At 46.3% G+C, this 26989-nt stretch overlaps 1 protein-coding gene and 1 long non-coding RNA gene across 7 annotated transcripts in view; one reads left to right on the forward strand and one right to left on the reverse strand.

The window, feature by feature from the left end:
• The window catches only part of LOC125727901 (membrane-associated phosphatidylinositol transfer protein 2), a 73436-nt gene that overhangs the window by 24562 nt on the left and 21885 nt on the right, over positions 1-26989 (forward strand). For all 6 annotated transcript variants that reach the window (XM_049004928.1, XM_049004901.1, XM_049004887.1 and 3 more), the window contains exons 3-8: positions 10492-10665; positions 17520-17734; positions 18461-18582; positions 20179-20412; positions 22476-22811; positions 25013-25108. In XM_049004928.1, coding sequence (XP_048860885.1) covers positions 10588-10665; positions 17520-17734; positions 18461-18582; positions 20179-20412; positions 22476-22811; positions 25013-25108 — 1081 coding nt within the window. In that variant the 5' untranslated portion in view covers positions 10492-10587. The remainder of the gene's footprint in view (positions 1-10491; positions 10666-17519; positions 17735-18460; positions 18583-20178; positions 20413-22475; positions 22812-25012; positions 25109-26989) is intronic.
• LOC125728002 (uncharacterized) lies at positions 18555-22405 on the reverse strand. Its single transcript, XR_007388893.1, has 3 exons — positions 21847-22405; positions 20421-20574; positions 18555-18640 (listed from the first exon to the last, which is right to left on the reverse strand). It is a non-coding gene; the product is annotated as an uncharacterized LOC125728002 (long non-coding RNA).

The following is a 26989-nucleotide window of genomic DNA, read 5'->3' on the forward strand; positions in this document are numbered from 1 at the left end:
ACCATTGCAGACAAGGTCAAGAGGTTAGCTTACTCTTTGATTAAGCATTAGCATGGCTAAGACATGTGATCGATCCTGAGTGATTCTGAACGTGACGTGATTTGTTGCTGCCAAACATGGTAGTTCCAGCTTCTCAGAAATGGCCACTCACCTTGATCTAGATTTTACAGCAGAAAACATCCGATTAGGCAGTGGTGTGAGAGGTCAGAGGAAAATGGCCAAGCTCATTAAAGCTAACAGGAAATTCACAAGTGCAAAATAACTGCTCAGTGAAACAGTCGTGTGTAGCAAGACCTCTCTGAACGTGTCAATGATTGAGGTAGATCTAGAGACAAAAGGGAGTTCTGCCCACTGCTATGTAGGGATACCTAATAAGTGGCCAGCTAATGTAGCTGTTTGAATTTTATTTTAAAGAGGATTTGCATTGAAATTGTTGTATTCCATACAGGTCACTTTCTTGTTTTTTTCTCATAGCTACCTGCCAGCTGCAAAGGATCATGGGAAGGACACAAGTGTCCTTCCAATACTTACTTGTCAGGTAAAAACTTGACATGAGTCATGTTCCATTTTACGCACATTTACCAAGCTCGTCCCTGGGAGGTGCTAACAGGCAGACAGGATACCGGTAAATTATGACTTCTGTGTCCTCAGCCACGGTTGACGAATGGCTCTTTCGTTCTTGAATGAGCAGCTACACTGTCAGAAGTGTGTGTCTGTCTTCCTGGTGCCACTTCCCCTTGAAGATGTGGTCGACTTGTCAGCCGTAATGTTTTTCCGTTTCGTGTTAAGCCTGCCCTATGCCTCGCATGCAAATTTGACTGTACGTTGAAAAAAGCCCTAGTGATGTTTGGTTGCACACCTAGGAAAAATAATGCTGGTTGCTGGTTGGAACTTCATTTTTGTTATTTACTGGGATGGTATCTGGACAGAGGGCTTGCATCGATTTTCCTGTTCTGTGTGGGCTGTTCAGCCATGTGTACCGTAAGCTGTCCGTTTCTCCTGCCCTTCAAAACATCCTTGGCTTTCAGGAAACATCTGTTGTGCGTCAGTGCATTTTGATGCAGCTCTGTTGTTTTGTATTGGGGGATGGTGACAGGAAACATTGAAGATGCTACCTAATGGACTGCAACACAATATAGGGCCGCCATAGCAACTTAGTTCTTGGAGATCAACGCTGTATGGAGATATACATGCCGAGTAAGACGCCCAGATTAAAGCTTCAGCCAGCTCTGTTCTTTAATTGTATCTGAATGCACGCTACCGGGGTATTGGGTGTATGTGTGTGTGAGTGTCAGGGAGTGCTAAGTCACTGCAGCTGCATGCCTGTCCTGGCTGGGCTTGGAGAGATGCTGTTCCTTCGCATTGCTGCTGGCCCCACGAGCCTGCACTGTTCAGCCAGCCCACTTAAGACCCATGGCTGGACTTCCTCTGTGGCGAGGGCGGACCGCCAGGTTCCGTTTCTTCTGCAAACAGTCCTCTCTTTTTCGATTTTCCAAGGGTCTGGGTTTTGCAGCGTTTCCAGACTGCTTGAGTCAGTTAGTGTGGGGTCACTGGAGTAGCTGAAAGGTTTATCAGATTGTTAAAAATCATTTCTGCTGAGTCATTACTTGCTCTGCGATGAAGTACCATCCCATCCCCTGCCTTCTGCCCTGTGCTGCATGAAAAAAGTTCTATTACCTGGTAATAGATAAGCAGATGGACGATGGATGGATGGAACATTGCTCATCTGCACACATGCAGTTTTACCTTGTTTTTATCAGAAATTAGTATCGAAAATGAGCACCAGTATACGTTAGGAGCCATGGAAATTGAGGTAATAGCTAGAATATGTATGCAATTGTCCCTGGAGAAACACTTTTAAGCAAACATGTACTTTTAGCTTTTGTCATTAGCTTTTTCTTTTTCTGGAATTCCCGGAGAGGTAATGATGTTATGGCATGCCCTGACCCGGAATCACTGTTCTTAAAAACTCTGAAGTGCTCCATGATGAAATGTTGCTTCATTAAAAGCCAAGTCAAATACCCAGTAGCTGTGGCAGCATGTTGGTGTTTTAAAACGGCAGCAGTACTGATCCGGACCAGATTGTGTTTGTGCTTCTAGCTGGGTGCTCATGCTGTTAGCTCCTCCAATGGCGTGACCCCTGACTCCTGCAATTCCTCGCGGTATGCCTCCCCCATCTCCATGCACATCTCCAGATGTCTATGTGTGGACGGGTCATGCGGGGGCCTGGACCTCCCCTGCACCGCCAGGAGAGCTTACGCTTGCGTATAATCGGGGCACGTACAGTTACCATGGCAATATGCGTGCGGGTGGCACACCCTGCGCTAGACCTGCAGCCGCCTGGCAGCTTCTGTTTTTATAAGCACTATTCCTGTACTCCAAACAAATTACAGCTAAAAAAACTGTAAATCCCGTCATCCGACACTCGCCACTGCAGTCGTGAGCCCTGTTCGCTTCGCCTAGAACAGAGGGACTTGTTGTGGTTGGTCTGAACCATAAGTTTATCTTCTTGCCCTGTAAGTATTTCAGCCCTCAGAGGAGCGTGGGCATCCTGGCATTAAGTAAGGTGCAGTCCCTCTGTGCTTCTGGGTGACTCCACCTCCAGCTCCTCCCACTCCCAGTCACAATAAAGACTTTTTGCATGCCAGGCTGTTTTTTTCACCCTTTTCTCACTACTTCCTGCTAATTGTCTCCATTTATATACCTAAGTCAGCGGTTTGGCATGGCTTCCCTTCCTGTCAGGAAACGGACGGCAGAGTGACGTGCTTGTCTCATTCCTGACCCTGTTACTGCTGCCTCCTGCTGTGATTGGATTGGCAATGTGTCAATCAGAAACTTCCTGGCACCTCATAGGTCAATGCAGAAGATATGTGGCCATGCATGTATGTGTTTGCAGTTAGTAAAGATTCTCTTCCAAAGGGTTCTGATGACCTTGGGTTCAGACTGCTGCTTCAGCCATCACTTGGTTCACCTTCCACAGAAAGGGAAGGGAGTTGGTCACACTTTGGCTGCTGTGGTCCCCAAAACTGCATAGGCCGGACAATATAAAGGTGTGTGTGTGCAAGGGGCATCTTATGCAAAATGCTTAATGCTGAAGGTGAGGGACCTTCATGAGTCAGCAGGTTGTTGTTTTAGCCAGGGGTAGAGAGCCTTGGGCTGACAGGGCCAATGAGCTTTTTGTGTTGGTGCCGAAAGAGAAACGAGAGAGAATTTAAAAATGATACAACATCAACAGTCCAATAACCAGTGTGCGACAGCGGTGGTAAAACTTACTGATTGGGGGCGAGGGGAGGGGGTCTCGCAGCCAGATTTAAACATACCATAGAAATTGTTCTCTGTTGTCTACATAGATGGTATGTTAACTTAGTTTGGTCAAAAAATTCCCAAAAGCAGTTTTATAGACCCATTTACAACCCTGTTATTTGGCCCTAGAATGGAATAGGCCGTTTTCCCTTTTTTGGCGACTTATGAATATGTTGATGAGCTCTGCTCTGATTGGCTGGTTTTCAGTGAGACACTACAGTGGCTCACACAAAATCATCATCGCTACAGGCGTGCGTCTTATAACGACGTATCAGTCAACGAGGGACCACATATGTAACAGTGGTCTCATTAGATTATAACGGATCTGAACAATTCCTGTCGCAGAGGGCCGTTGTATCACAATGCACTACTCATGGGTTTGTGGTGATAGTGCTGTAAATAAACTTGCTGCATTGTCAGTCATGTACAGTCATGTACAGTACGTAAGACTTGATAATGAACAGCCGTATTACTGGTTTATGTATTTACTATACTGTTTATTGTTATTTTTCAGTGAACTCTGTCTACTTTGCCACATGTAACTGTAATATTCCCACTTCAGTCTAGGCACAGCGTCGGCATAGTCATAACTTGTGTTTTTAGCATTGTAACAAGAACACTGTAATTATTTTGCATCTCAGTCAACAAATGATTTTATGATGCTAACATCGCCACGCAATTTTTACCAAGAACTCCAAACAGCAAGTTTGTAATGAATTTTTACTTCAGCTTAATTTGTTTTGATAGTATGGGTTAGATATTTGATTTGCTAACCAAAAGCAGGCTGCAGGCCGCGCAGGAGCCTCTTGTTGATGTCAGTACCACAGACTTCATACTGTTGTTTGCTACTCTCCTGCTAACCTGAGGTATGTTTCCCAGAGGCATAGTTACTAACCTTCAAATTGAACAGTTCCAAATATGTAAGTTGCTAACAGGGGCTTTTGGGAATAGGACTGAATAGGCCTTCTTAGCATACTATTAATTAATAACCTTACATGAATGGTTGCCTATATATATATATATCATATTTTATTTTTTTATTTTTTCCTCGCCAGGTGCGCTTGTTGAAACTGTGCCCCTCAAGTGAGAAAATAGGTGTTGCAGGTTCTGCAGGTCCATTGGGCTTTAGTGTGGGCAGGTGTTTGTTACGTTTGGGGGCGTAGTTAAGACTGTCTAGGATTTTTGAATCAGCTGGTTTTACCACCTTCTTTTACATATGAGGGATTGGTATTTGGAAAAAATATGTTCGAGAATCACAGTATGTCAATTGCATGTAGCAAACTCTGCCTCGGCATAGCTGAATAAGGAGAGTCGGATTTTCATTCTAATAAGTTTAACCTTTCCATTCATAATTGCCTTGAAATCTATCACTCCATCCTTCAGATCATAAACACTTCTCTTTACATTAATCCTTCTCTTTCTTCATCAGCCTTCCTGATTATTCAACCGCTAATCCGATCTGACGTGTTTTCCCTTATGAAATGTTATAAACTGAATTGTTATTTCAAGAAGCGTTCATGTTTTTGTTTTTTTTTTTATGTGCATTACTGGCTGTGAATATCAGATGGAGTCTGACGGTGTTCAGCTCTAACTCCACAAAGGGTGCGTGCCTCAGAGTTCGCACCCTTCAGCACTCGAGAGTACCCAGCGTTCCAGTATAGCCATAGGGATTTGACAAGTCGGAAAATTACGATTATGGGAACAATGATATTTTTAGGGAGACTTTATTTTGGTCAGGGAGCCCTGCAGGCTGTCTATCAGCAGGCCCTTTGCTTAGCAGACTAAGAAGGGGGCTGTAAGGACGTAGAGCAGTTGGCTAAGATTAACCGGCATACTGACTAAAAAAATCTTTCTTTTGAACATGTTGGCCTTTAGCAATGATCATGTGTGTCATTTCTCAATTATTGCAACTGCTTTATATTTATAGACATCTCTTATCCCACGTCAAACTTACTCTCCATGTTCGTCATGAAAATTTTTCTTCTGTAAATAAACGCAGTGCTGGGGTTTGTCTATCAGATGTGCCCCAAATTAGCCCCAGAGAAAGGATATCGCTGTTTGAGCTCGCCAGCTTTCCACTGTGACAGGTAAAAATCCAGCATGTCTGCATGTTGATGTTGATGGTTGTTTTTTGTCTGACCAAATTTACCAATACAGTTTTGTTAAAAGATACTGATTAAAGAAATGGGTTTTTTGAAAGGTTCTTAAATGTGATTGTCGACCTCTGTGTGCCTGTGTCTGAACCTGGGGGGTTTTGAAGACGAGGGCAGGAAGCCGAGACAGACGCGAGGCCGCAGCTACTGGCAGAGAAGTTGCTGCTCACGCAGACATATGCTGTGCGGAGTATGAGGACCCCCTGGGTGACCAAATGGCTTCTTGCTAATTACCGTCTGCAAGGGCATCTCTGTGCACAGGAGCTACTGATAACCCCCTAAATGATTTGTTCTCAGTGACCTTGCACTATTCGCTTGTTGTTGTAGTTGAAAATATCTTTCTCTTTTCCATGGCCCCTTTGCACTCCCTTGTTGCCAATGCACATAAATGTGTGTCTAATTAACATGGATGTGGATTCAGTTAGATTTTCATATCAATAGGCAAAACGAAGTTGTCCTAGGCTGAGGAAGTGTGGCTTGATTGATTGCCGTGGTTGTTTGTTTTTATTGACTCACTTTGCCACATTCCCCAGCAAAATTATAGTGAAACAGAAAAGTTGATGTTCTGCAGAAGGCAATATCCTTCTTCAGTTGACCCTGCTCTTCTCTACCTTGGCCATGTCCTGTGGAGTGTGGAGGGCAGCCATGTTGGGCTTTGACCCAATAGATTTTATGGGTTTTGTGCCCCGGTCCTTCTGAGGCAGAAGCAGCCGTTGGAAAAATGGAGAATTCCCAGACCTTAATCTGATGATTTGTACAGCCCTCCTGACACAGAAGCTACAGTGTAAGCTCACATTTTTAATAAATCAGAAATGTTTTTGCAAAGGCATTAAATCAGTTAAATCAGTTCTTGAAAATCTCAAGAAAATAGCAGTCAATCTGTAACTTTAGTGTCCCGTTCTGGAAACAAAATCCTGCCGAAGTAGTAGAACTAAGGTTACTTCTTTGATTTAAGGAGAGACTTCCACTGGAGTCTTAAACCTGCGTCTTCATCGGACCTCCTGTCTGGTAGTCGCACAGATTGTAACCATGCAGGTTTGATTTCTGCCCAGTACTCCAAGGTTCGATATTTCTGTATCATATTCCAAATGTCTGAGAACATTAGCACTAGCCTATAGAAGAACATCTGTATTGTTCCTGACAGCTTGGTCGACCAAATTAAGTTTTCACAAAGGCATGCCCGATTGGTCAGGTTGCTCATGCTTCTGCTAAGTGCATGCTAACCATTGAAACACGGTTATGACTGCCGGTATCTACTGTCATAGCCGGCAAATGTATTCCGCATATATTAATGATTTCTGCTTGCAGGTAGCAGACAGTCAGTCAGCCTGGTACGGTAGGCCATTATGCTAGGCTTTTGCCAAATGCTGTTCATTACAGCAGGCAACTTGCATCTCTCTCTGAAATAAGTGGGTGGCTTGAGTTACTGAAGCACACTGTGTGAGAATGCTCAAAATAAGGATGTACACAAAGTCTGCATCCAGCTCTAGCTGAGAAATGCTGACCCGTTGACTCAAAAAGCTGTCAGGAATTAGTGTCATTTTAGTGTATGAAACTCTGTTATGAGGTTGCATCAACAGATTTTTCAACAGATGATAAGCACTTCACATTGGTCTTGTTAAAGGGGAAGTGCATGAAGTTTGGAGGTTTCATATGGTGTTCCTCATGGTTATTTTGGCTGGGACTCGTATAATAGAATAAAAACAGTGGCATATTGATCATTTACCATGGCTGGTGGGTGGTTTTATACATTTCTCAGGGAACAACTTAGGAAAGGTTTACCCCGTTCTTTGCCTTTAATAGTACAAAGGAGTCATGAGAAACAGAGGACTAGAAAATATAAAAAACAAATGACCTGGTATAGGGCTATTTTCAACTTTAAACACCAGGAATTAGGGTCCCATTCAGCGTATCCCCTGCCTTGTACCCTGTGATCCAGGCTTAGTGTGACTCCATACTGAGTGAGTGGTTGTTGAAGAGTGATAGATTGACACAATACTGGACGAATGAAAATCTGCAGAAGATAGGCCAGGTTTTCATTGGCTAAATACAAGAAAGCTACAAAATTTGTCTTGGCTTCCTGTGAAAATGTCACTTGACATCACTCAACAGGAAGAGTAGTGTTGGTAATCAGGAGGCTAGTTTTCCGTTGATGGTTCCATTTATGATATGCAAGATTCTGATATACAGTGAATGCAATTAACTTTTGCGGAGGTTATAAATGAATCCTCCCCTCATGCTTCTGAGTTCTAGCTGCTACTCATACCTGTCACTGAGAGCCTTGGATAGCTATAGACTCCTCAACTCAGCTCTAAGTGCTTTTCTTGCTCAGAGCAGCACAGTAACTTAACCCGCCTAACAAAGGATTTTTATGGACTTCATAGACAAAATTGAATTGCGAATCTCAGACAAAATTGACTCTAACAAATCTTCTCAAGATCTCCACTATTCTGTTATAGTAGCAGAATTATATTAGAGGACCTGTTTGTTGGGTAAAAGCAGGGCTAGTCGGGAAACAAGCAATATGCTGGAGGAAGTAATGTTTTGGAGAGTCATGATTGGACGTCTGTTTTGGAGGTGAACGCCATTTGACCCTTTAGACTTGCTTGGTAGGTCTTTCCTACCTGATGTTCAGAGTCCAACAGATTTTATTGGATGCGCTTGTCTAAAACTTGCCATTCTTACAATACAGTAGAAGAGATCAGGTTACTCTTCAGACACAGCAATGCCACAGCAGAACATCAATTTGAAAACTTCCTTCACCTCTGATACTGGAAGCTGGCAGAATCTTCTCGAGTGTTCCAGAATGTGTCGATATATGCCGGAAACAAGCAGCTGGAATAGCAGTGGCTTTTATTTTTCTCACCAACTTTATAAAAGCATTCAAATGTAGACATTGGGCAAAGGCTGGGGGAGAGTCAGCCATATGCTGAATATGCTACCCTTTGCAGAGCAGGCTGCAGGAGAGCACATATGCTTAACCATATTCCTGACCAACTGTACTCCTTGCTTTTGATATTGTCAGATATATGGGGTGCACTAATTATTTTTAATGTTAACCTGAAGGAAAAAATGGTAACAGGATTTGATCTGAAAACAAGTGTAACATGCTGTAACTGGGATGTTATAGCAATGTGAAATGATGAATCACCAGTGCATTTCAACTTTTTGAAGCTTTTCAGCCCTCGAAGCCACTGCTTTATTTATTGATACTTATTTATTGATAGCATACATGTCTGTACTGCAGAATTCTTGTTTTTCCCTAATGTTTTGCATTATATTATCATAAAGATAATTTTTGTGAATTTGAGGTAGCAAGTGAGCAGGGCATGTATTGGTAAGTTAAGAGAACTGGGAAATTCTGTGTGCATTTTTATTTATTTTAGGATATACTGTTTAGAAAATCCTGAAAAATTTCTTTCTGCTTTTTTGTGTGGGCTCTTTAATCTTCGACCCCTGTGTTTCACATTGATTTTTCCTTTGTGATGAGTGTGTAGCTGCCCAGCAGTGGCCTTATTATTTTTCACAACAGGAGGAGGACAGTCCATCATGTTCTGCCTTAACACTCTCTCTAAAACAGTGTTTCTCAACCCGGTCCTCGGGGACTCCCAGACCCTCCCTATTTTTGCTGCCTCTCAGCTCCTTTCCAGACAGTCCACATTTTTGCTCCCTTCCAGCTCCTAGTAAAGCAAAAACATGGATTGTCTGGGGGGTTCCACAAGGACCAGTTTGAACATCATTGCTGTAAAAGGATAGTTGCCTCAAGTTCCTGCCCTGTGGGTTTTGTCCTCTTGGTCACAAACCACTGGAAGTGGTGCCTTTTAAAGAGGGATGCGGCCTAGTGGCTTCCCTGCCCCAGTGGTATCCAGGTTTACTTGCCCTTGCCGGCTTCTCTCCCTGCTTCCGTCTCATTCTCAAGCCCTAACCCACTTTTATTTTTGAGTGTCACCTGGGGGTTTGGTATATTTTTAGCAGGGCACAAAGCACCCATGTCCTCCTTGACTGCGTCCTCCTCACTGATGGGGACGCAGACCACATGTGGAGGCTACAATGGGAAAGTGGGCAGTCCCGTCGGCCCGTTTAAAGATGTTATTGTCATACGCCAGCAGTTTAACTGATGTTAAGAGTGCCATTATTTAATTTTTCCAAATGACAACTTTAAATAGTTCATTGCAATAGTAAAATTAAGAATGGCTCCCCCTAGAGGACAGGGATTACCTGTCTATGCTCCTGGCAGTCATACTACTGGGGGAAGTCACAGAGTAAGCATGTCACTAGTCGCATTGCCACTGGCCTTCACTAAGCCTGTGTACCAGGCAGCCCTTGTTCTGGGAATTGAGCAGCAGGAATATTAGCTGATTAGCAGAAGATTGTAGGTTATAAGCCTTGGGAGGGGGTGTCAACAATTGTTGGGCTTCTATAACAATGTCACATGGTGATGGCTGACAGGAAACCAGTGAGGAAGAGCTTTGCATCTCATGTGATTCCCCTCGGTAAAGTAGGGGATTTCAAGGATAAACCATGTAACCCTTCCAAGTCCGAGTCAATTTCAAACTGAGTTGTGTAACAACCCCCTGAAATGATCCATCTTAGAGTAAAGCAAGCTTGTCTGCCTTTGCACCACAGCTCATATGGGCATTCGTGCCAGTTAACACTTCGCAATTTGAAGATTGGAGGGAGCAGAAGATGAGTGCAAACCAACACCCCAGCGCGGAAACACATAAAGCTGGCACTGTCCAGCATGGGCTCTTTATGCAGTTGGTGGGAGGAACCGTGGCAATGGTGTCCCAGGGAACATATTGTTCATTCTACTTTGTCTTCTCCAAGAGGATACACTCTTGAAAACACGGGTTTTCAAAAAAAAAAAAAACAGGTGATTGTAAGCAGAGGCATCTTGGCAGGGATTTAAACTTGTGAAGAGTAATGCAAGTGCTTTTTACATGCGGTAGCAGCTGGAGAAAATACCTTTGAATACTTCAACAGTGGCCTGTTAATCATGTCCAGTATATGACCACGTTTTCTCCTCCTCTTGCAGGTTTCATCAATGAGTTCCACAGCGGTTCTTTGACAAAACTCAGCTAGAAACCAACCAGATCCCCTCCCCCATCCCCACCCCCCACCCTGGTTCACCATGCTGATCAAAGAGTACCGCATCCCCATGCCCATGAGTGTGGAGGAGTACCGCATCGCGCAGCTCTACATGATCCAGGTGAGGAGCCGGCACCGTCCAGTGCACCCTGCATCCTCTGGCAGGAACTGAGTGGAGCGCAGAACCAACTGCTTCCTGGAATTCTGTTTTGGAGCGACAGCCATCGCACCTCGTGTTTGGTGTGGACTGAATGGCACATAAAGGTTTTAAAGTCTACTTCATTGCAGCAGATTAAGCTACATAACTGGGCGTCAAGTTGTGGATTACGGCCTTTTTCTGGGTCTGTCTCTGAGCCAGTGACTTGCGCCATCTTCTCACAGGCAGCTCTGTGGTAAACGCTGACCCTTGTCAAGGGAGATGTAGGCAGTTCCATAAGTTAGCAAGGTTAACACTGGAAGTGCTTGATGGTCTGTGCAAAGCACAAACAAGGCCCTTGTCAACCTTTGTGGATGTACCATCTCATTTGACACAACTTTAACCTTAAGGCCACATTTCATGCACAGACTACTGCCTTTAGAGACGGTGATAGTCAGTGCCCTTTTTTCCACCCCACCCCCCCCAGCTGTATATGCTGTTTATCTAGCACTCAGTTTGCTTATGTGTTAGCCTGAGCTTCGAAGCCCTATAATAACGATTATGTTTCAGCATACAGTGAGGGAAGTTAGGGGTAAAATCTGAAGAACCCGTGACTGATTGAGTTACTGCATGTTGTTTTTTCTCTCAGTGACTTGATATTGTGAAATTTAGACCTTAGACACTGTACATTAGGCAAAAGGGAACTCAACAGAGGGTGTCCCAAGCCTTGTGCCCTGTGCTTCCTGAGATAAGCTCCACACTGACTGATTCTATATTGGATAAACAATATTCAGGATGGAGATGGATATGGAGATACAATATTTCTTATGAAGTAGTTTTACCAACTGAAGCCCTCGACTTTTTAATTGAAGTAATTCAGCTGCTTTGACAGCTTGAACTGCAGGTCGTCAGGTTCAGAGTCAACGTGAGCTTCACAGTTTTCTTGCGTTCTTACCTCAAAGGTTCATTAGAAATGCTTTCCAGATAAACCAGGTATGCTACTGAACAGGTTGACTGTAAAGTAAAGAAAGACAGGAGAATGGATTGAAACCATTCCCTTAATTCAAGCATCAGCCTAGCACTGGAAAGTTGGAGACCTTGGGATTCCTCCCCCACCCTTCAATCATCACCTGACACTGGCCCCCAACAGAGACACCCATGAGGGGCCTGCCCTTGTTCCCTCTCAGGATACCGTGGTGACAGTCTGTGTGCTGTGTGTGGCTGGTGAGGGGTCGGGTTCGTTTGTGTTTGAGAGACAGAGGAGCAGAGTTGCTCGTAAGATGGAGCTGCGGTGGATATCAGGACAGATGTTGCTGTCAGATCCTGTGTCTCTCTCTTTCTCCTGATTGGTCCTCTGTGGAGACGGTAGGAGAAATATAAATAGCACAAAGTGTTCCATATCCAGGGAAACATGAGGGCGGGCTCTTGTGTTTCTCATGCCCAATTGGCCAGTGGCCCTTGAGCTGCTACCTTCTCTACGCTGTCATCAGGATTCTTTATGATCCGCGACATTTTGTATCTGCTCTCCCCCGAATGGTACTTTTTTTTTTCCCTTCGCCTTTTATAATCAGCCCACCTGGCTAATTGCTTAATTGGTGACTTATTTTCAGGATTAAGAGATTCGCTGAGACAGCACAAGCAGTGTTGGCTATTCAGTTAAGGCACAAGTCTACTTGAGACCTCCTTTGACTCCATGTTGAACAGAATTGTCCTCAAGCTCAAAGGCCTGTATCTCATACACGGTGCCCTGAATATTTAAATGATCACTGTCATTAAACAAAGAAAGTTATAGTTTATGCGTGGTTTGCTTTCTGAAGGTTGTGGTTTGTTTTATACATTTCAAGGTTTAGAGATACTGGCAATATGATTTTCATTTTTTTTTGCTTTACCTTTAAGTGTGAGGTGTAGTTAAGACAATTTGCCAGTACTTAATGCAAGGCTTTCTCTGAATGCTGAGAGTCTGGTGGCAGAGATTCTCTAATGGAGCACACACAGACTGAGGTTTTCTTCAGGATGGGGCTGGGGGCCATGGTTGTGGGATGGCGGGGGTATCAGTATAAGATCTGCTCTTGTGAACCATCTACCCACCCAGTGTCTGATTCCAGGACAGAAGGAGAGGAGGGGTGGAGATACCCATTTTAATTTCATCTTCTTTTCATTTATCCCTAACGCCAGGCATAGATCCTGCAGCATGGCGGGAAGGATTGATGCTGGCCAGCCGGCCTGGGGGTGATGGTACCTGTCATCACCGTTAATGAAGTGTCGTGTGCTGCTGGGCCCGCAGGGCCAGGGTGCTGTCTCTGCACGCCGCTAATGAATGACCTGTCACTGGCCGCTAGGGCAGGTGGGCCGGGCAGCTCCTGCTCTGCTTAGTCACAGCCTCAGGCAGCAGCATGCACCTTGAGTTGGGTGGAATGGGGTTCTAGTTGGCTGAGTTTGGTGATCTTTGGGAATGTTGGGGGTCTCCTTTAACTGGGGGCTCTTTGGATTTTGGTTTCATGAGCTGGGGGCACTATGGATTGGGGTTCTATGAGCTGGAGGGATCTGTGGATTATGGTTCTATGAGCTGGGGGGGTTCTGTGAGCAGGTAGGTTTTGTGTATTGGGGTTCCATGAGCTGAGGGGCTCTGTGGATCGGGGTTCTATGAGCTGAGGGGCTCTGGATTGGGGCTCCATGAGCTGGAGGGCTCTGTGGATTGGGGTTCTATGAGCTGTAGAGCCCTGTGGATTGGGGTTCCATGAGCCAAGGGGCTCTGTGGATTGGGGTTCTATGAGCTGTAGAGCCCTGTGGATTGAGGTTCCATGAGCCGAGGGGCTCTGTGGATTGGGGTTCTATGAGCTGTGGGGCTCTGTGGATTGGGGTTCTATGAGCTGTGGGGCTCTGTGGATTGGGGTTCTATGAGCTGTAGGGCCCTGTGGATTGGGGTTCTATGAGCTGTAGGGCCCTGTGGATTGGGGTTCTATGAGCTGTAGGGCCCTGTGGATTGGGGTTCTATGAGCTGTAGGGCCCTGTGGATTGGGGTTCTATGAGCTGTAGGGCCCTGTGGATTGGGGTTCTATGAGCTGGAGGGCTCTGTGGGTTGGGGTTCTATGAGCTGTAGAGCCCTGTGGATTGGGGTTCTATGAGCTGGAGGGCCCTGTGGATTGGGGTTCTATGAGCTGGAGGGCCCTGTGGATTGGGGTTCTATGAGCTGGAGGGCCCTGTGGATTGGGGTTCTATGAGCCGAGGGGCTCTGTGGATTAGGGTTCTATGAGCTGTAGAGCCCTGTGGATTGGGGTTCCATGAGCTGGGGGGCTCTAGATTTGGGTTCCATGAGCTGGAGGGCCCTATGGATTGGAGGTATTTGGCGTGGGGGTTTAGTAAACAGAGGTTTAAGCAGAGGACTCTTTGGAGTGGAAAGCCTCTGGCTGGGACCTAAAGTAGACTGATGCTGTTGCCTGGCGCTGCCGGTTGTGATTATTTGTGAGTTTGTGAGGAGGCCTGTGGGAGCTGACCTTTCCAACGTCATGCATGGCTGCAGTGTCTGTTTGCTCATTTTTTTTTCTTTCCAGGTCAAGTGTGGAAAAATACATATCAAACTCAATCTGACTAAGAAGTGCTAGGAATTTAGCTAGTGAAGTATCCTATTTTCATTAAAAAAAGGGGCGTTTTAGGGATCAAACGTCGAAGAGGAATGGAAATACAGGAGGAAGGGTTGTGTTACCCTGGGCTGTACAATATAGATACAGTAATAATAATCAGTACAAAAACATTAGGGATCCAGCAGCTCACGCTGCTTGGACCCCAAATAAATGGGAATATAGAAGAAAGGGCTAACCCTAACCCTATCCTATAGGAATATTAGAGAAAGGGCATTTCTACATGGCTCTAAAGCACCTGGAGGAGACCAGCAGGGGGAGCTGCAGGGATTCCCAGAGGATTGGAAAGGGCAAGCTATTTCTCAGCCACAGTAGTCTGTCCATACACAGTGGTAATGTTACAGCTGGTAATGGCATTATCACATCATTGAGATGCATGCTCGGGATCTCAGACCAATCGTGTGCCAAAAATTGAGGCTTGGCAACTAGTGAAACCCAAGAAAACCCCCTATCTGACCCTCTCTTTTATAGGTGGGCAGGTTATTGCATTAATCAGGAAGAGGGTATTAGTGTATATTTCGTGTTGCAATCTGGTGTGCACATCACTGTTAATAGGTGTTATTCGTATGGCAGGTGGCTGGCGAGAGGATTATAGTAAATCCGGACTCTCAGGTACGGTAGGCTTAGATTCCTCTCGTATTAGGGCAGCAGGCAGCAAAGACGCAGACTTGTAGCCAAGATGTCATATGTTCACTTTTGGCTACAGTAATGCACTAAACTTAGGTAGATATTTCACTATGAATATGTTAATCTGTGCACATTGTTTTAGAGACAAAGGTGGAAAATGTCTTACATGCAGTAAAATTATAGGGAGCGTCAGACTTCACCCTGGAATGGAATCACTGGCATGTTAAGCGCCGCATTAGCACGTTAGCATGGACTCACGTTAGCATGGACTCACGTTAGCATGGACTCACGTTAGTGTAGAAGCTGCTAAGTTAGCTGCGATCTCCCCCTCATCAGGCCACATATGGTTCCTTCCTCTGGGTATCTCAAAGCTAGTGCTAGAGGGATCTGTGCCACCATCTGTACTTCAAAATGCAAGCAGGCGGATGGATTGAAGTATTTAGAGCAGGGAAGCCGGGTGCCCCCCCCCAAGCCCCACCCCTATGGCGAGACCCGCAGGGATGTTTTCACCATGGGGGAGCAGGACAGGAAATGCGTTAATGACTCTTTGCTCTGGGTTATTGTCTCTCCCCAAGCTTCTGGCACCATGACTGTGACACTCGTCCTTCTGACCTGTTAGTACTGACAATTCCCAGAGCGGGGGCTTTTGGGGTGGGGTGGGGGGCTTGCTGCGGGCTGCCAACAGCTGCCCAGTGAATCCACACCATGTGCTGATGGGCCAGGGGGGCACTGGGCCCTTCTCCAGGGAGCTTCCTACACAGCAGGCCTGACGGTAATTTGCAGCAGATGGAAAGCCTGGTGGACCAAACACGGCTGATCGGTGTAAACCACCGTTGGACCAGAACCGAACGAAATCACTTTCAGAGACCCCAGGGAGAGTGGCCTTGCGGAAAAATAATGCTGTTTTGGCAAACTGCATTAACGCCGCTCCATTTATGGGGAAAATAATGTATATGTGGGCACGGCTGACACCAAGGTGCTGCTTTTGTGACACATCATGGTGGCTGTGTGCTGCAGCTTCAGGCCCGCGGCCCATGAGAGGATTTCGGTGCTTTTTTAAGCCTCTGTACTCGTGACTCGCCTGCTGCCAGCCTTTCTGTTTATCTCCTGGACTTTGTCCAGAAGATTCTCTCTCCCTGGAAAAAAAAACCTCAGCCTTTCGAATCATTAACCTCTGTGAACACTACAGTCTGGTGACCATGTCAGTCCTGATGACACACCATGTCTGACTAGGGGTTAGATGACGTGCACATATCGTCAATGATTCGTGACTGCAGGAGGAAGGTTTTGGGGAAGAATGAGGAGATTTATCCGCCCTGCCCCCTCCTCCCCCATAAAACCGTGCCGATGCCGACTATGAAGCTTCGCTGGAATACCTGCGTGTAGCAGCTGCGAGCCGGATGGTAGACGGGGTTCGAACCCTCTGATCGCCGTAGCAACAGTGTATTAAAATAGCTGAGCCATAAAAATAATAAGTTCTGTAGGCTGCTGCCTAACGATTGGGCAATAAACCGGTCAGACCTGGGGCCTGATGGGGGGGGGGGGGGGGGGGGGGGGGGCAGAGAGATTTCAGGAATCGGGGGGAGATGGCCGCTTCTCTGCTGCTGTGTATTTGTCTCTGCCCCTTTATTGCCTACTCAGCACATAGAGATATTGCCAGGCTCAGCTTATGTTCCAGGAAGAAAAGGCATGAGAAAACAGCCTAAGCAGGTCAATTAAAAGCTTAATCAGTCAGACAGTCTTGGCTTCTTCAATAACAGCGCCCTCCAGTTGCCAGTATCACCTGCTTCCCGCTGCATGGGTGTGCTTCTCCGTTCTTGTTCAGTACTTGGAGGTTATGTTCGGATGCGATTGCGATTTTCCTGGTCCCTCTTGTTGTTTTTATTTTTGGTTGACTCCTCGCTAAGCGCCACTGACAGATGGCACCAGTCGTAGAGCTTTTTTGGACATTGTGTTATATCTCTGTCTCGTTCAGCTGTCGCCACCCAACTAAAGGCTGCGAGTGTAAATGAAGATGCGTCTTAAAGTCATGTTTAAGTCAGCAGTTACAGCGACGGGCTCTCAGCTTTGACGCAAGTGGGAAAATAGCTGAAGACTTGAGAGAATTATTCCCCCTCAGATTCTGTCAGGTTCAGCGTTTTCCATGTCGGACCCAGCTGTCCCAGACATTTGCCCGCCGATACACAGGCTTGGATGCCAAGCCAGTTGTTTTCTTGACTTTGGGCTCCATAGCTCCCACTGCTGGAGAAGCATCCTCAGGACAGAGTGGCTATTGGAGAGTCGTGGGCACAGGGGAACAATCCAGATAAGACACTATCTTGTGATGGCTATAGCTAGACTGATTGCCTGGCTGTAGATGGAATATGAGCAATGTTTTATACGTGGAGAAAGCACACGGGGAGGGTACCTGTCATTCATTGCTTGATTTAAACTCCACGAACCTATGAAGTGATTGACAGCACATGGGAGTCCCAAAGCTGGCCTGCTGTCTTTAAACACCTGAAAAGCAGATGCACCAGAAAAGCGAGTCCTTGTCCCTTGTTAACCTTTGGCCTCTGCTGCTCGTCTGTGCAGAAGAAGAGCCGCGAGGAGACCTGCGGCGAGGGCAGCGGTGTGGAGATCCTGGAGAACCGGCCATACATCGACGGCCCGGGAGGCTCAGGCCAGTACACCCACAAAGTCTACCACATCGGTCTGCACATCCCCAGCTGGTTCCGCTCCATCCTGCCCAAAGCTGCACTGCGGGTGGAAGAGGAGTCCTGGAATGCCTACCCTTACACCCGCACTCGGTGAGAATGCGTGAGAGCCCCCTGTGGGATTGGAGGCTAATCACTGTCTTGCCTCTTAGCCAAAGTAGGTGTCTTTTTGCTTTCTTCCCTGTGTGCTGTCCCACCGAATGCCCCGTGAGTTTGTTGTCCTGTTCAGTGAGCTCACTATCCTGGCCCCCCCCCGGCACGTATTACCGACGACGCACGTCGAAGAGAAAATGCTGACAGCTGCTCTGGCTGCTGCAACCTCACTGCCATGTGCTCTAAATATAGCCCCCCCCCATAGTTTGCACATCGCCAGGACAAGGTGGATGTATATTTCGGGCTGTGCCTCCCAATCCTATATCAGACCAGCCGGTATAGATGGATGGATGCTGAATTAGTTTGGGATTTGTACTCTTTTTAAGTTAAACTTTGCATTCATGCATCAGTCCCTCATCCACTTACCCTGGTTGGGGCTATGGGACTTAAATTAGCAGTAAATGATGCAGTTGTGCGACTTTTAATGGCAGTTTAATCACATGATCAGTACAGTGTATGGATTAGGCCGCTTCTTTAAGGACGTATGTGATGTAAATTGGATGGTATCTTGCAAAACCTCCTAAATGGTCGTTTAGAGGAAAATGGTCTGTGCATCCCTGAAAAGGAATATTTATTTTAAGAACGTATCACTCTCTCCTACTCAGAGTGCCTACTACCCTCTTTCAATCTGACAACATATGCTAATTCTCCCTCCCCTCCCTGCAGGTACACGTGTCCCTTTGTGGAGAAGTTCTCCATCGATATTGAGACATACTACAAACCTGACACAGGGAACCAGCTGGATGTTTTCAACATGTCGCCTGTCGAGAGGAGGCAGAGAACTCTGGGTAGGCCGGCCTGCTGCTTTTTCCTGGTTAGGAAGGGGCGGGCGGTCTTGGTGACTTGCTGCAAGACAGCAAATATGAGAACAACACTGATCTGATTGGCTGCCACTGAGGGGGAGGGACTGCCGAAAGGGGCGGGGTCAGAACAGTCAGACTGATTACCTGTCTTAATTCACTCTGCCTGCCCTTGTTGCTGGTGTAGATATATTAATGTTTTCCTGGCACTTATGGTGTTGGGTTTTCAGCTCTGTTACCTGGACCAAATCCTTATGCCAACAGCGGTCTTGTGTCTTCATGCTTTTTTCCCCACATTTACACACCCATGTATTTTTCTAGTTTAGTTACCCATTCAAGCCCCCCCCCCCCCCCCCCCCCAATAAACCCATAGTCCAGCAGCCGATCCCTCCGTCATGTCAAAAGATGCTCTTTCAGAAAGATCCCCAAGCTATGCCTACCCAGCAGTAATTGGCGAAAGCTACCGATGATTTAATGCTTATTGCTTTTAGTCCAAAGTGGAATAATTGAATAATCCTCTCAGAATGATTATAAATAATTGTTAATGCTGAATGCTTAACCTTAATAGTTTCGAGCGAGTTGACAGAAAAAAATGTTTTAGGCTAATTGCTCTCATCCGTGTGGTGGCAGAGTGCATGATGTCACTGCCTCCCAGCAGGTAAAACTCTTAAGTGATTGGATATTATATTGTAAACATGACAAAACACGGACGTTCCCTGTTGCAGACAATATATGAAGCAGTGGAAATGAATATGTTTAAAATTCAATTTTCGAAATTACTTTGAAATTATTACCCATCCATCCATCTCCTGTTTACCTCTCCTGTCAGGGTTGTGGGGGGGGAGCCTATCCCAGGTATCACAGGGCATTAAGCTGGGGTACATGCTGTCCATCACTGGGCACATATAAGCACAAACATCATACACTTTGGGCAAATTTGAGATGCCAGTGTACATGAATGTTCGTGGACTGCAGGGGGAGACCAGAGTGAGTACCCAGGGAAAACATGCAAACAGTCATTGAGGGGGGAGCGCAAGACTCACACCCTCTACTGCATTTTAAAAAAGATTAGAAGTTACTTTACTACATATGCTTATGTTTTAAATAGTGAAACTGTATTTAAATAGTGACGATAAGCTGTCAGTCAGGCTCCTGTTTAGGAGCTAAAGTCTTACCGCAGTGGTTCCTGAGCTCAGATGCATTGTGGGATACACACAACTGTGCCTCTGCAGGGGAAGCGAGCCTTAAGTCTTACACGACCTCCCCTGGGCCCATGGCAGAGTGCAGCAGTGGGGACATCTAGTGGCCAGTGGCTGCCATGCACTCTGACCACATCAGAAGTCCAGAGGGCCTGTGCTGATGCTGGCTTGCATGCGGTGGCCCTGTATCGTTGCACTTTGTGACGTCAGAAGACAGTGAGAGGTCCAGGCAGATGCATAGCATTTATGAAGAAGGAGGGTCTTTTCACTAATTAATTATTTGAATCAAAAGCAATGAGAGATGATATACGTGCACTTTCCGGTTTGCTTTGGAGAGATTTTTGGTCAGTTGTCCTTGATTATTATCCACTCTCCCTTTACACAGACCCCATCGATATCGTAAAGGACCCTATCCCCCCCCATGAGTACAAGGCAGAGGAGGACCCTCGGCTCTATAAGTCGGTGAAGACAAAAAGAGGCCCGCTACCGGAGGACTGGATCGAGGACTTTAACAACAACCCCGACAAGAAGCCCATCATGTGTGCCTACAAGCTGTGCAAAGTGGAGTTCCGCTACTGGGGCATGCAGTCAAAAATTGAGCGCTTCATCCACGACGTGGGTACGTACCCTGGGAGTGGAGCGTGGTGGGGAGGCGGAGAGTCTCTGGGCAGGGATGTGATGCCGTGTCGAGAAGCTCGAGTGAGATGTAGTTGTCCAGGAAGACAGAGAGACGGGCAGGGAATCTGCAGCCCTTCTAGAGTCCTGGGATGAGTTGTGAGTGCTTAAGTGGGAAGGATAATAGAAACAGAGCTGTAGAATCTGCACCACAAGACAATCCACGGGTCAGTCAAGGAGACCACATAATGCAAATCAAAAATGAATTTGGAGATTCCCTGGGATGGGCTTGTTAAGTGATCATCATCAAATTGCTAAAGCACACTTAGGTGCCATTAGCAGCCTGTGATGGTTCCCTATGGAATCCACAGAAAAGTATAAAACCCTAACCTCCAACACAAAAAGGATATGTGGCCAGCCATGCTGAGGGGAGGGGGGGGTCCCCCAACTCGCAGGCAGTGGGAAATCACCGCTGCGGTTCTCACAGGGGTCACATGGGATACAGTGGTCTGGAGCATCTACCCTTATGCTGAGGGAATGCCCTTTTCTGATGTCATACCTGTAGTAATAATGTGACATCATCATCTGGAGACTAAAATACCCACTGCAAACCAATATGTTTAATATGGACGTATAATTATATTACTGACGTGTCCCAAAAAAGCTGGAGACCGAGCAGCTTCGCACTGGTACCTGTCCTAAGTTGCTCACCCAAGTGCGGTTATCGCAGTAGCAGTAAAATTACAGCAGACGTGTGTTACTTAATGAGCATTGTGCAACTTATGGCTATTTAAGCTACCTGCAGCTAGATTTGAGCTGATTTACAGTTTACTGATTTGAAGAGCGTCTGTTCGGTTTATATATAAACATCCTCAAATTATCTCCTTAAGCTCCCTCCTGCACACCCCCGCCATGCCCCCTGTCCCGCCTCCAGCCCCCTCCAAATGTCACCAGCTAGCTGCAGCAGCGTTGGTGCTCTTTTTAGGATGCTTATGTAAACCGGGGGCCACACTAGCCCCAGGCCCCGGGCTGCCGGTTCCGCACGTGGCTTTGAGCTCGGCTGCTGTTTTGCTGTTGCTTGAGCGTAGGCGGATCCCAGGTGCCAGGGGGCTTTTGGGCAACTGGTGCCCCCCTTTCCCCAAAGAAGCTTTATCTCCTTAATCATTAACCTTCTCTAAATGAAATCCTTGAAAGTTCTTACGGAAACAGGCAGGTCACGGGATTTTGTCACCCTGTCTCTGGCAGCCCCTTAATCTTCTCTGTTTAAGACTTTTTCCTCTGAATGAATCAAGTACAATTCCCTAATTCCATTTGTATTGTTACCCACTTACTATTACCCACAATTCCCTGCGTGATTTGCGTGAATGTTAAAAATAATTCGTTTGCCTTGAAGGTTTTGCAGCTTTGATGGTGTTAAGCAGAGGACCATATGTCTTACCTTTTTACTGCGGCTGATGGAGCTCAGGTTTATCTGCATGGTCTTCTTCTTGGACCCATGATCCATGTAGTTGCACTCCAGCCGTGTGACTGCTGCACCTCTAGCTGGCTGATCTATTCTCGCCCAGTCCGTATGAATAAGCAGTCTGACGTGGGGCTCTGCAGGAGTGATGATAGATACTTTATTTACAATTTATACCAGCTACATTGGAATATATTGGGCGTGTAGTTCTGAAGGGCCCTGCCTGCCACAGGATTTGAACCCATAACCTTCCAGTCAGGGGCGCAGATCCTTACACAAAGCTGTCCTGTACATCCGGGCCCTACCATAGATCAAGTTTTACTGGATCTATGGTATGTCTGAATATCAGTGGGATGTCACTGAGTGTCTTTAGCCCTGCGACCCATCTTAGATTATTGCCCAATACTTTTCCCATGGTGCAGCGCAGCAAACCCCCCCTTGTCCCTGCTGCCCTACAGTGCCTGTCGTCTTCTTTTGATCTGACGTAGTGGATTTATGAACATAAAGGTTAATCCACACCACACTTGTTCGTGAAAAAATTATAATGCATAGAAGCTGAGTTCTGGTTGTTTTGTGCTTTGGTGGTGCCCCCCCCCCCCCCCCCCCAGGGCTGCGGAAGGTGATGGTGCGAGCTCACCGGCAAGCCTGGTGCTGGCAGGACGAATGGTACGGCCTGACCATGGAGGACATCCGACAACTGGAGCTGGAGGCGCAGGTGATGCTGGCACAGAAGATGGCCCAGTTCAGCTGCACGGAGGAAGGCGCTGAGGCGGGCCGGGGCGGGGCGGCCGGCTCCCCCGAGAAGGAGCAGGGCGGCAAAGAAGCAGCCGGCACCGCAGAGGCAGAGGGCAGGCCGGCGGGGGCCGACACGCTGCAGGCGCGCGCCGCTCTCACCAAGCAGTGGTCTACCTCCTCCAAGTCCTCTCGCTCGTCCAAGCGGGGAGGTGAGTGCTCCGCCATCGCCGGGGGTCTTGCGTCACCGTCATAGTCCTGGAGGGGGGGGTGTGCTTTGTTTTTAATCACGTCATTTTGCATTTGAGCCTGGGGTTTATATAACTGTTACTGACCCTTTTTAAAAGCGGTTATTAATAGCTCAGCCGTGTCTGTGTGTGTGTGTCTGTTTTATTTGGGTTTGTCTGCTTTGTACGCAGCTCCAGAAATGTGCGTATTGTGATCTTGTGCATTTCACATGTTCACTAGTACTCGTGCACCGCTGTACTTCGTTGATCTGCTCTAGATAAATATGCCTGGAGCATGACTACATGTGTAAGCGTGTTCTTTGTGTGCCAGGGACTGGGGGGCGCGTACGTCAGCACAGGCATCGGTGTGAGCTCACGTATGCGACAGGCACTGTGCACTCTGATGGGGACTCGCGTGATGGTCTGCGTCTCACATGGTTTTCCCAGATAGCCCCCCCCCCCCCCCCCCCTCATTGGGTCATCGGAAGATGTGGAAGTTCATTAGAAGAAAGCCTGTGAATTTTCTGATCTGTCTGTCCATCCATCCATAAACCCAACACCTGTGCTGGTTACCCCCACCCTATTGGTGCCATTTTCATTCCCCCTGTATGTTTCTACCTTCATTTCCTACATTTTCTACCTTCCTTAGCCTAATCACTCCCTCTCTTTTTCTTTCTCTCTTTTTATCTCTCTCTTCTCATATGCTATTTATAGCATCTGCTTCTGAAGGCAATTCGTAGCCCTCGCTCTGGGGTGGGGGGGGTGGGGGGGGGGCGGCGGCTCCCTCCTACCCCTCCTCCCCCCACCAGCTTGGTTGCCTGGCTTCTTAATGTAGCAGCGGAGCAGTGAACATGCACAGGAATCTGATCTGAGGACAGACCCCTGCCTGTGTAGCTGTACTAATGGGCCAGGACTGTGTACAGGATCTGATCTCAGACCTGCATTCTGGTGTACAATTAAGCTATATTCTCACAGCCACCTTCTAGGGCATTGTTTTTCCTAGTGGATATTTTATTTATGTTATGTGTTTTATTCAAAGATGATTTTGCTTTAATTTCTGTCTTATTGGGGTGGTGTGCCATGCACAAGGATGGTGAGCACATTGATCAAGGCACCAGAAGGGCCTGGAGTTCTGGAGTTGCTAAGAAACAATTTCGATGACAGTAGTCCAGTTTTTGGAAATTCTCATTCTTACCTCACAAAAATTTGTCAAGAGTGAGGAGATAGATATCTGCTGATTTTGTACAAACCCATCCCACACAGCTTGAGTCCTGCCTCCATCCATATATGGACATCCACCTCCTGATCAGACTCCTCCCCCAGCTTAGGCTGGTACCCTGATAATTAACAGTTCCAGCTGAGGCAGGCATGTGTGTTTGGCAGCAAGGCAGGCCAAAGGCCATCACCAGCGTAAGGTGCATAGGTGTATCGCTTATTGTGAGGGACACACGGTCTTTTCCCTACATGATAACCACGTCGAATGATGCAGATTTCAATGGGAGAACTTCATCAATGGAGCCATCATCAAGGCCCGTCCTCGATGTCGGCTCCATTGATGAAGTTCTCCCGTAGCTCGACTGGTGGGAGGGTGGTTCTGTAGAGTCCCCAAGGTTGCACTTTAAATGACCTACTGCCCAACCATCAAAGTAATTAAAAGCTGAGGCAAAGTGAACAGCAGTCCACTCTAGCCAGTTTCAGCATCTCAAGGCAACAGCTTAAGCTGCTAAGGTGATAGCAACTTGCAGCACTGAGAGGGTCTTTTCTCTTTGCATCCATCGATTAGCAATGGAAACAAATGGCAGAGACATGTATAGAAAGCACTTTCGCAATAGAGGCATGATCTCTCATGAATGAATAACAGCTGTGGTAATTAAACGTAGCTTGTAGCTACCAGAGGGACTGGAGAAAGAACCATTACCTACTGTGATTTTGTGCCCCGTCTGCTAAATCCATTGACTTCTCCCCCCTCGTTCCTAATTACTTCCCCACCTATCATAGCTCACTATCACTCTTGTAGCCACACCCCTTGGCCGGTATTGGTTGTGGGAGCTGGCTGGCTGATGCAGTGGCTTACGTGACGTATTGGAAAACCGAGCTGTCCTTTCAAGAAGCATGTGGACGCCAAGCTTTGTCACAAAACCCATGTGGGCAGAGTTATGACATTGCTTCCTGCCCCTGTGTCACAGGTAGTCCCTCTCGGCAGAGCATTTCGGAGTGGAGGATGCAGAGCATCGCACGGGACTCGGAGGATAGCTCCGAAGAGGAGTTCTTCGACGCACATGGTACGGTCATCCCCAGTAATACCTTCAGTTGGTTTGCACATAGCAAAACGTATCGCCACTTTATCTCCATTTCCCTTAAAGGGATTTGCCATCCTGGCCCCTTCACACTGATTTTCTTTTGACACTGATTGGTGTTTAGATGGCTGGGGACAGCAGGAAGAGCTAGTCACTGATTGGTTTAGACAGACCATTTTCTGCTGACTTAACTGTCACTGAAGAAATCCTTCCTTATGTACCCACCTGCAGTTTAGTATTTTTAATGTGTTCTCTCTCAAGTAAAAAAAAAAAGTACAGTTTGTTCTTTCTCCTGCTGGAACTGCTTATCTTTTTATTTTAAGATATCTCCCCATTTATTTTGTAATTTGTGCCAAGATAAATGTCACAGAGATTAGTGCATGTTTTTTTTCATATACTTACAATCATTTTTTGCTTGTTTTCCCTGCTAGTTTCCCAGTGTTTTGGTCAGTGAGCAGGAACAAATGGATGCGCTGTCTAAATGCTCATAACATTCTATAACTGCCTTCGGTATTAGTGTCATTTGCAGAACAATCCCATTAAAAGCAGGAATTCCTATTCCAGAACTCTCTCTCACTCTCAGTGTATCCAGTATGTATGTCAAGGATTAGTTCATTGCTCTTTTTTAATTCTGTTTTAGTTCTATTCCACCAATTTTCAAACTTATGTTTTATCCAGTTACCCGATTGATCTACTACTTCCACTTTCCACTAAGTTTCCAAGCTTCTTATCCAGGTGGCAGTAGGTGTGAATTACATTAGCTGCATATTAACATAATATTTCAGCATCACACAAACTCCTTGGCTTATTATCCCAGTGTAAGAGGATGCTTTTTATTCTCTTTCCTCTCCCCCATTTTTGATCCCAAACAGTTTCTATTCCTTCCTGCCATCCATTGCATGCCTCGCACTGTAGCAGATTTGCATCCTGTCATGTCAAATAAATTGTGCGCTCTTGCTGAGCTGAGTATTTCTAGTGTACGTCAGAAGTGTCTTCCTGTTCCCAAATGGTGGTTCAGAATCGGTGTAGAATATAGCATTTATAAAATGAACCCGCTCCAGGCCTTTCGGCAATAAGGACTGTGAATAACTGGCTAAATACTGGCTAATCTGGTACAATTAGCAGCCTGAGAGACGGGGGAAGGATAATCCAGCGAAGGTGATCTATGGCTGGTGGTCACGGCTCTGCTGGGTCATTGGATGGTCCGACTGTGTTCTGGTTAAGGATCGTTCAACTGCTGCATATGTGCTGATAAATCACAGCAATATTAAATATTGACATAACATTTACAGTTCATTATGAAGGAAAAAGAAGTCGCTTGCTAATTATGAAAGAGCATTGTTTTTAATATGCTTTTAATTATCGATAATTAAAGGAGTTTAATTAAAGGACATTTAATATTTATAACTAGAAAAAATAGACAGTGATATGGACTGATTGGGGTTGCTATTCATTTTTTTGTGATTTTAGGTATTTTGACTGGTATTTCAAAGATGGTGTGAATGGGACCACCTACTTTTCTCTCATCGATTCACAAAGATGCATCTGACACTTCATGATTTGGATTTGACGTCTGTCGTGACATTTAAATGTACTGTTACCCCTGACCATTCTATATAAACAACAGGGCGTCCACAATAAGCACAGAAGCAGGATTTTTCACATGGAACAGTGCACAATTAATAACGGTCTTTGCAAAAGCTGATTCAGATTGTAGGAAGCTCGTGCATCAGGAATTGTTGGGTCGCGTTACATAATTAAGCCTCACTCTCAGTAAAAACCCCAACAGAAGCCTAGTGGAGTCATTTGAGGCCTTGCATGCACATCCAGCAAAAATGCTGAAATTATGCTGCTCAGAGCTGCATT

The sequence above is a fragment of the Brienomyrus brachyistius genome, chromosome 2 (genome assembly GCF_023856365.1).
Source record: "Brienomyrus brachyistius isolate T26 chromosome 2, BBRACH_0.4, whole genome shotgun sequence".
In the NCBI taxonomy this organism is placed as follows: domain Eukaryota; kingdom Metazoa; phylum Chordata; class Actinopteri; order Osteoglossiformes; family Mormyridae; genus Brienomyrus; species Brienomyrus brachyistius.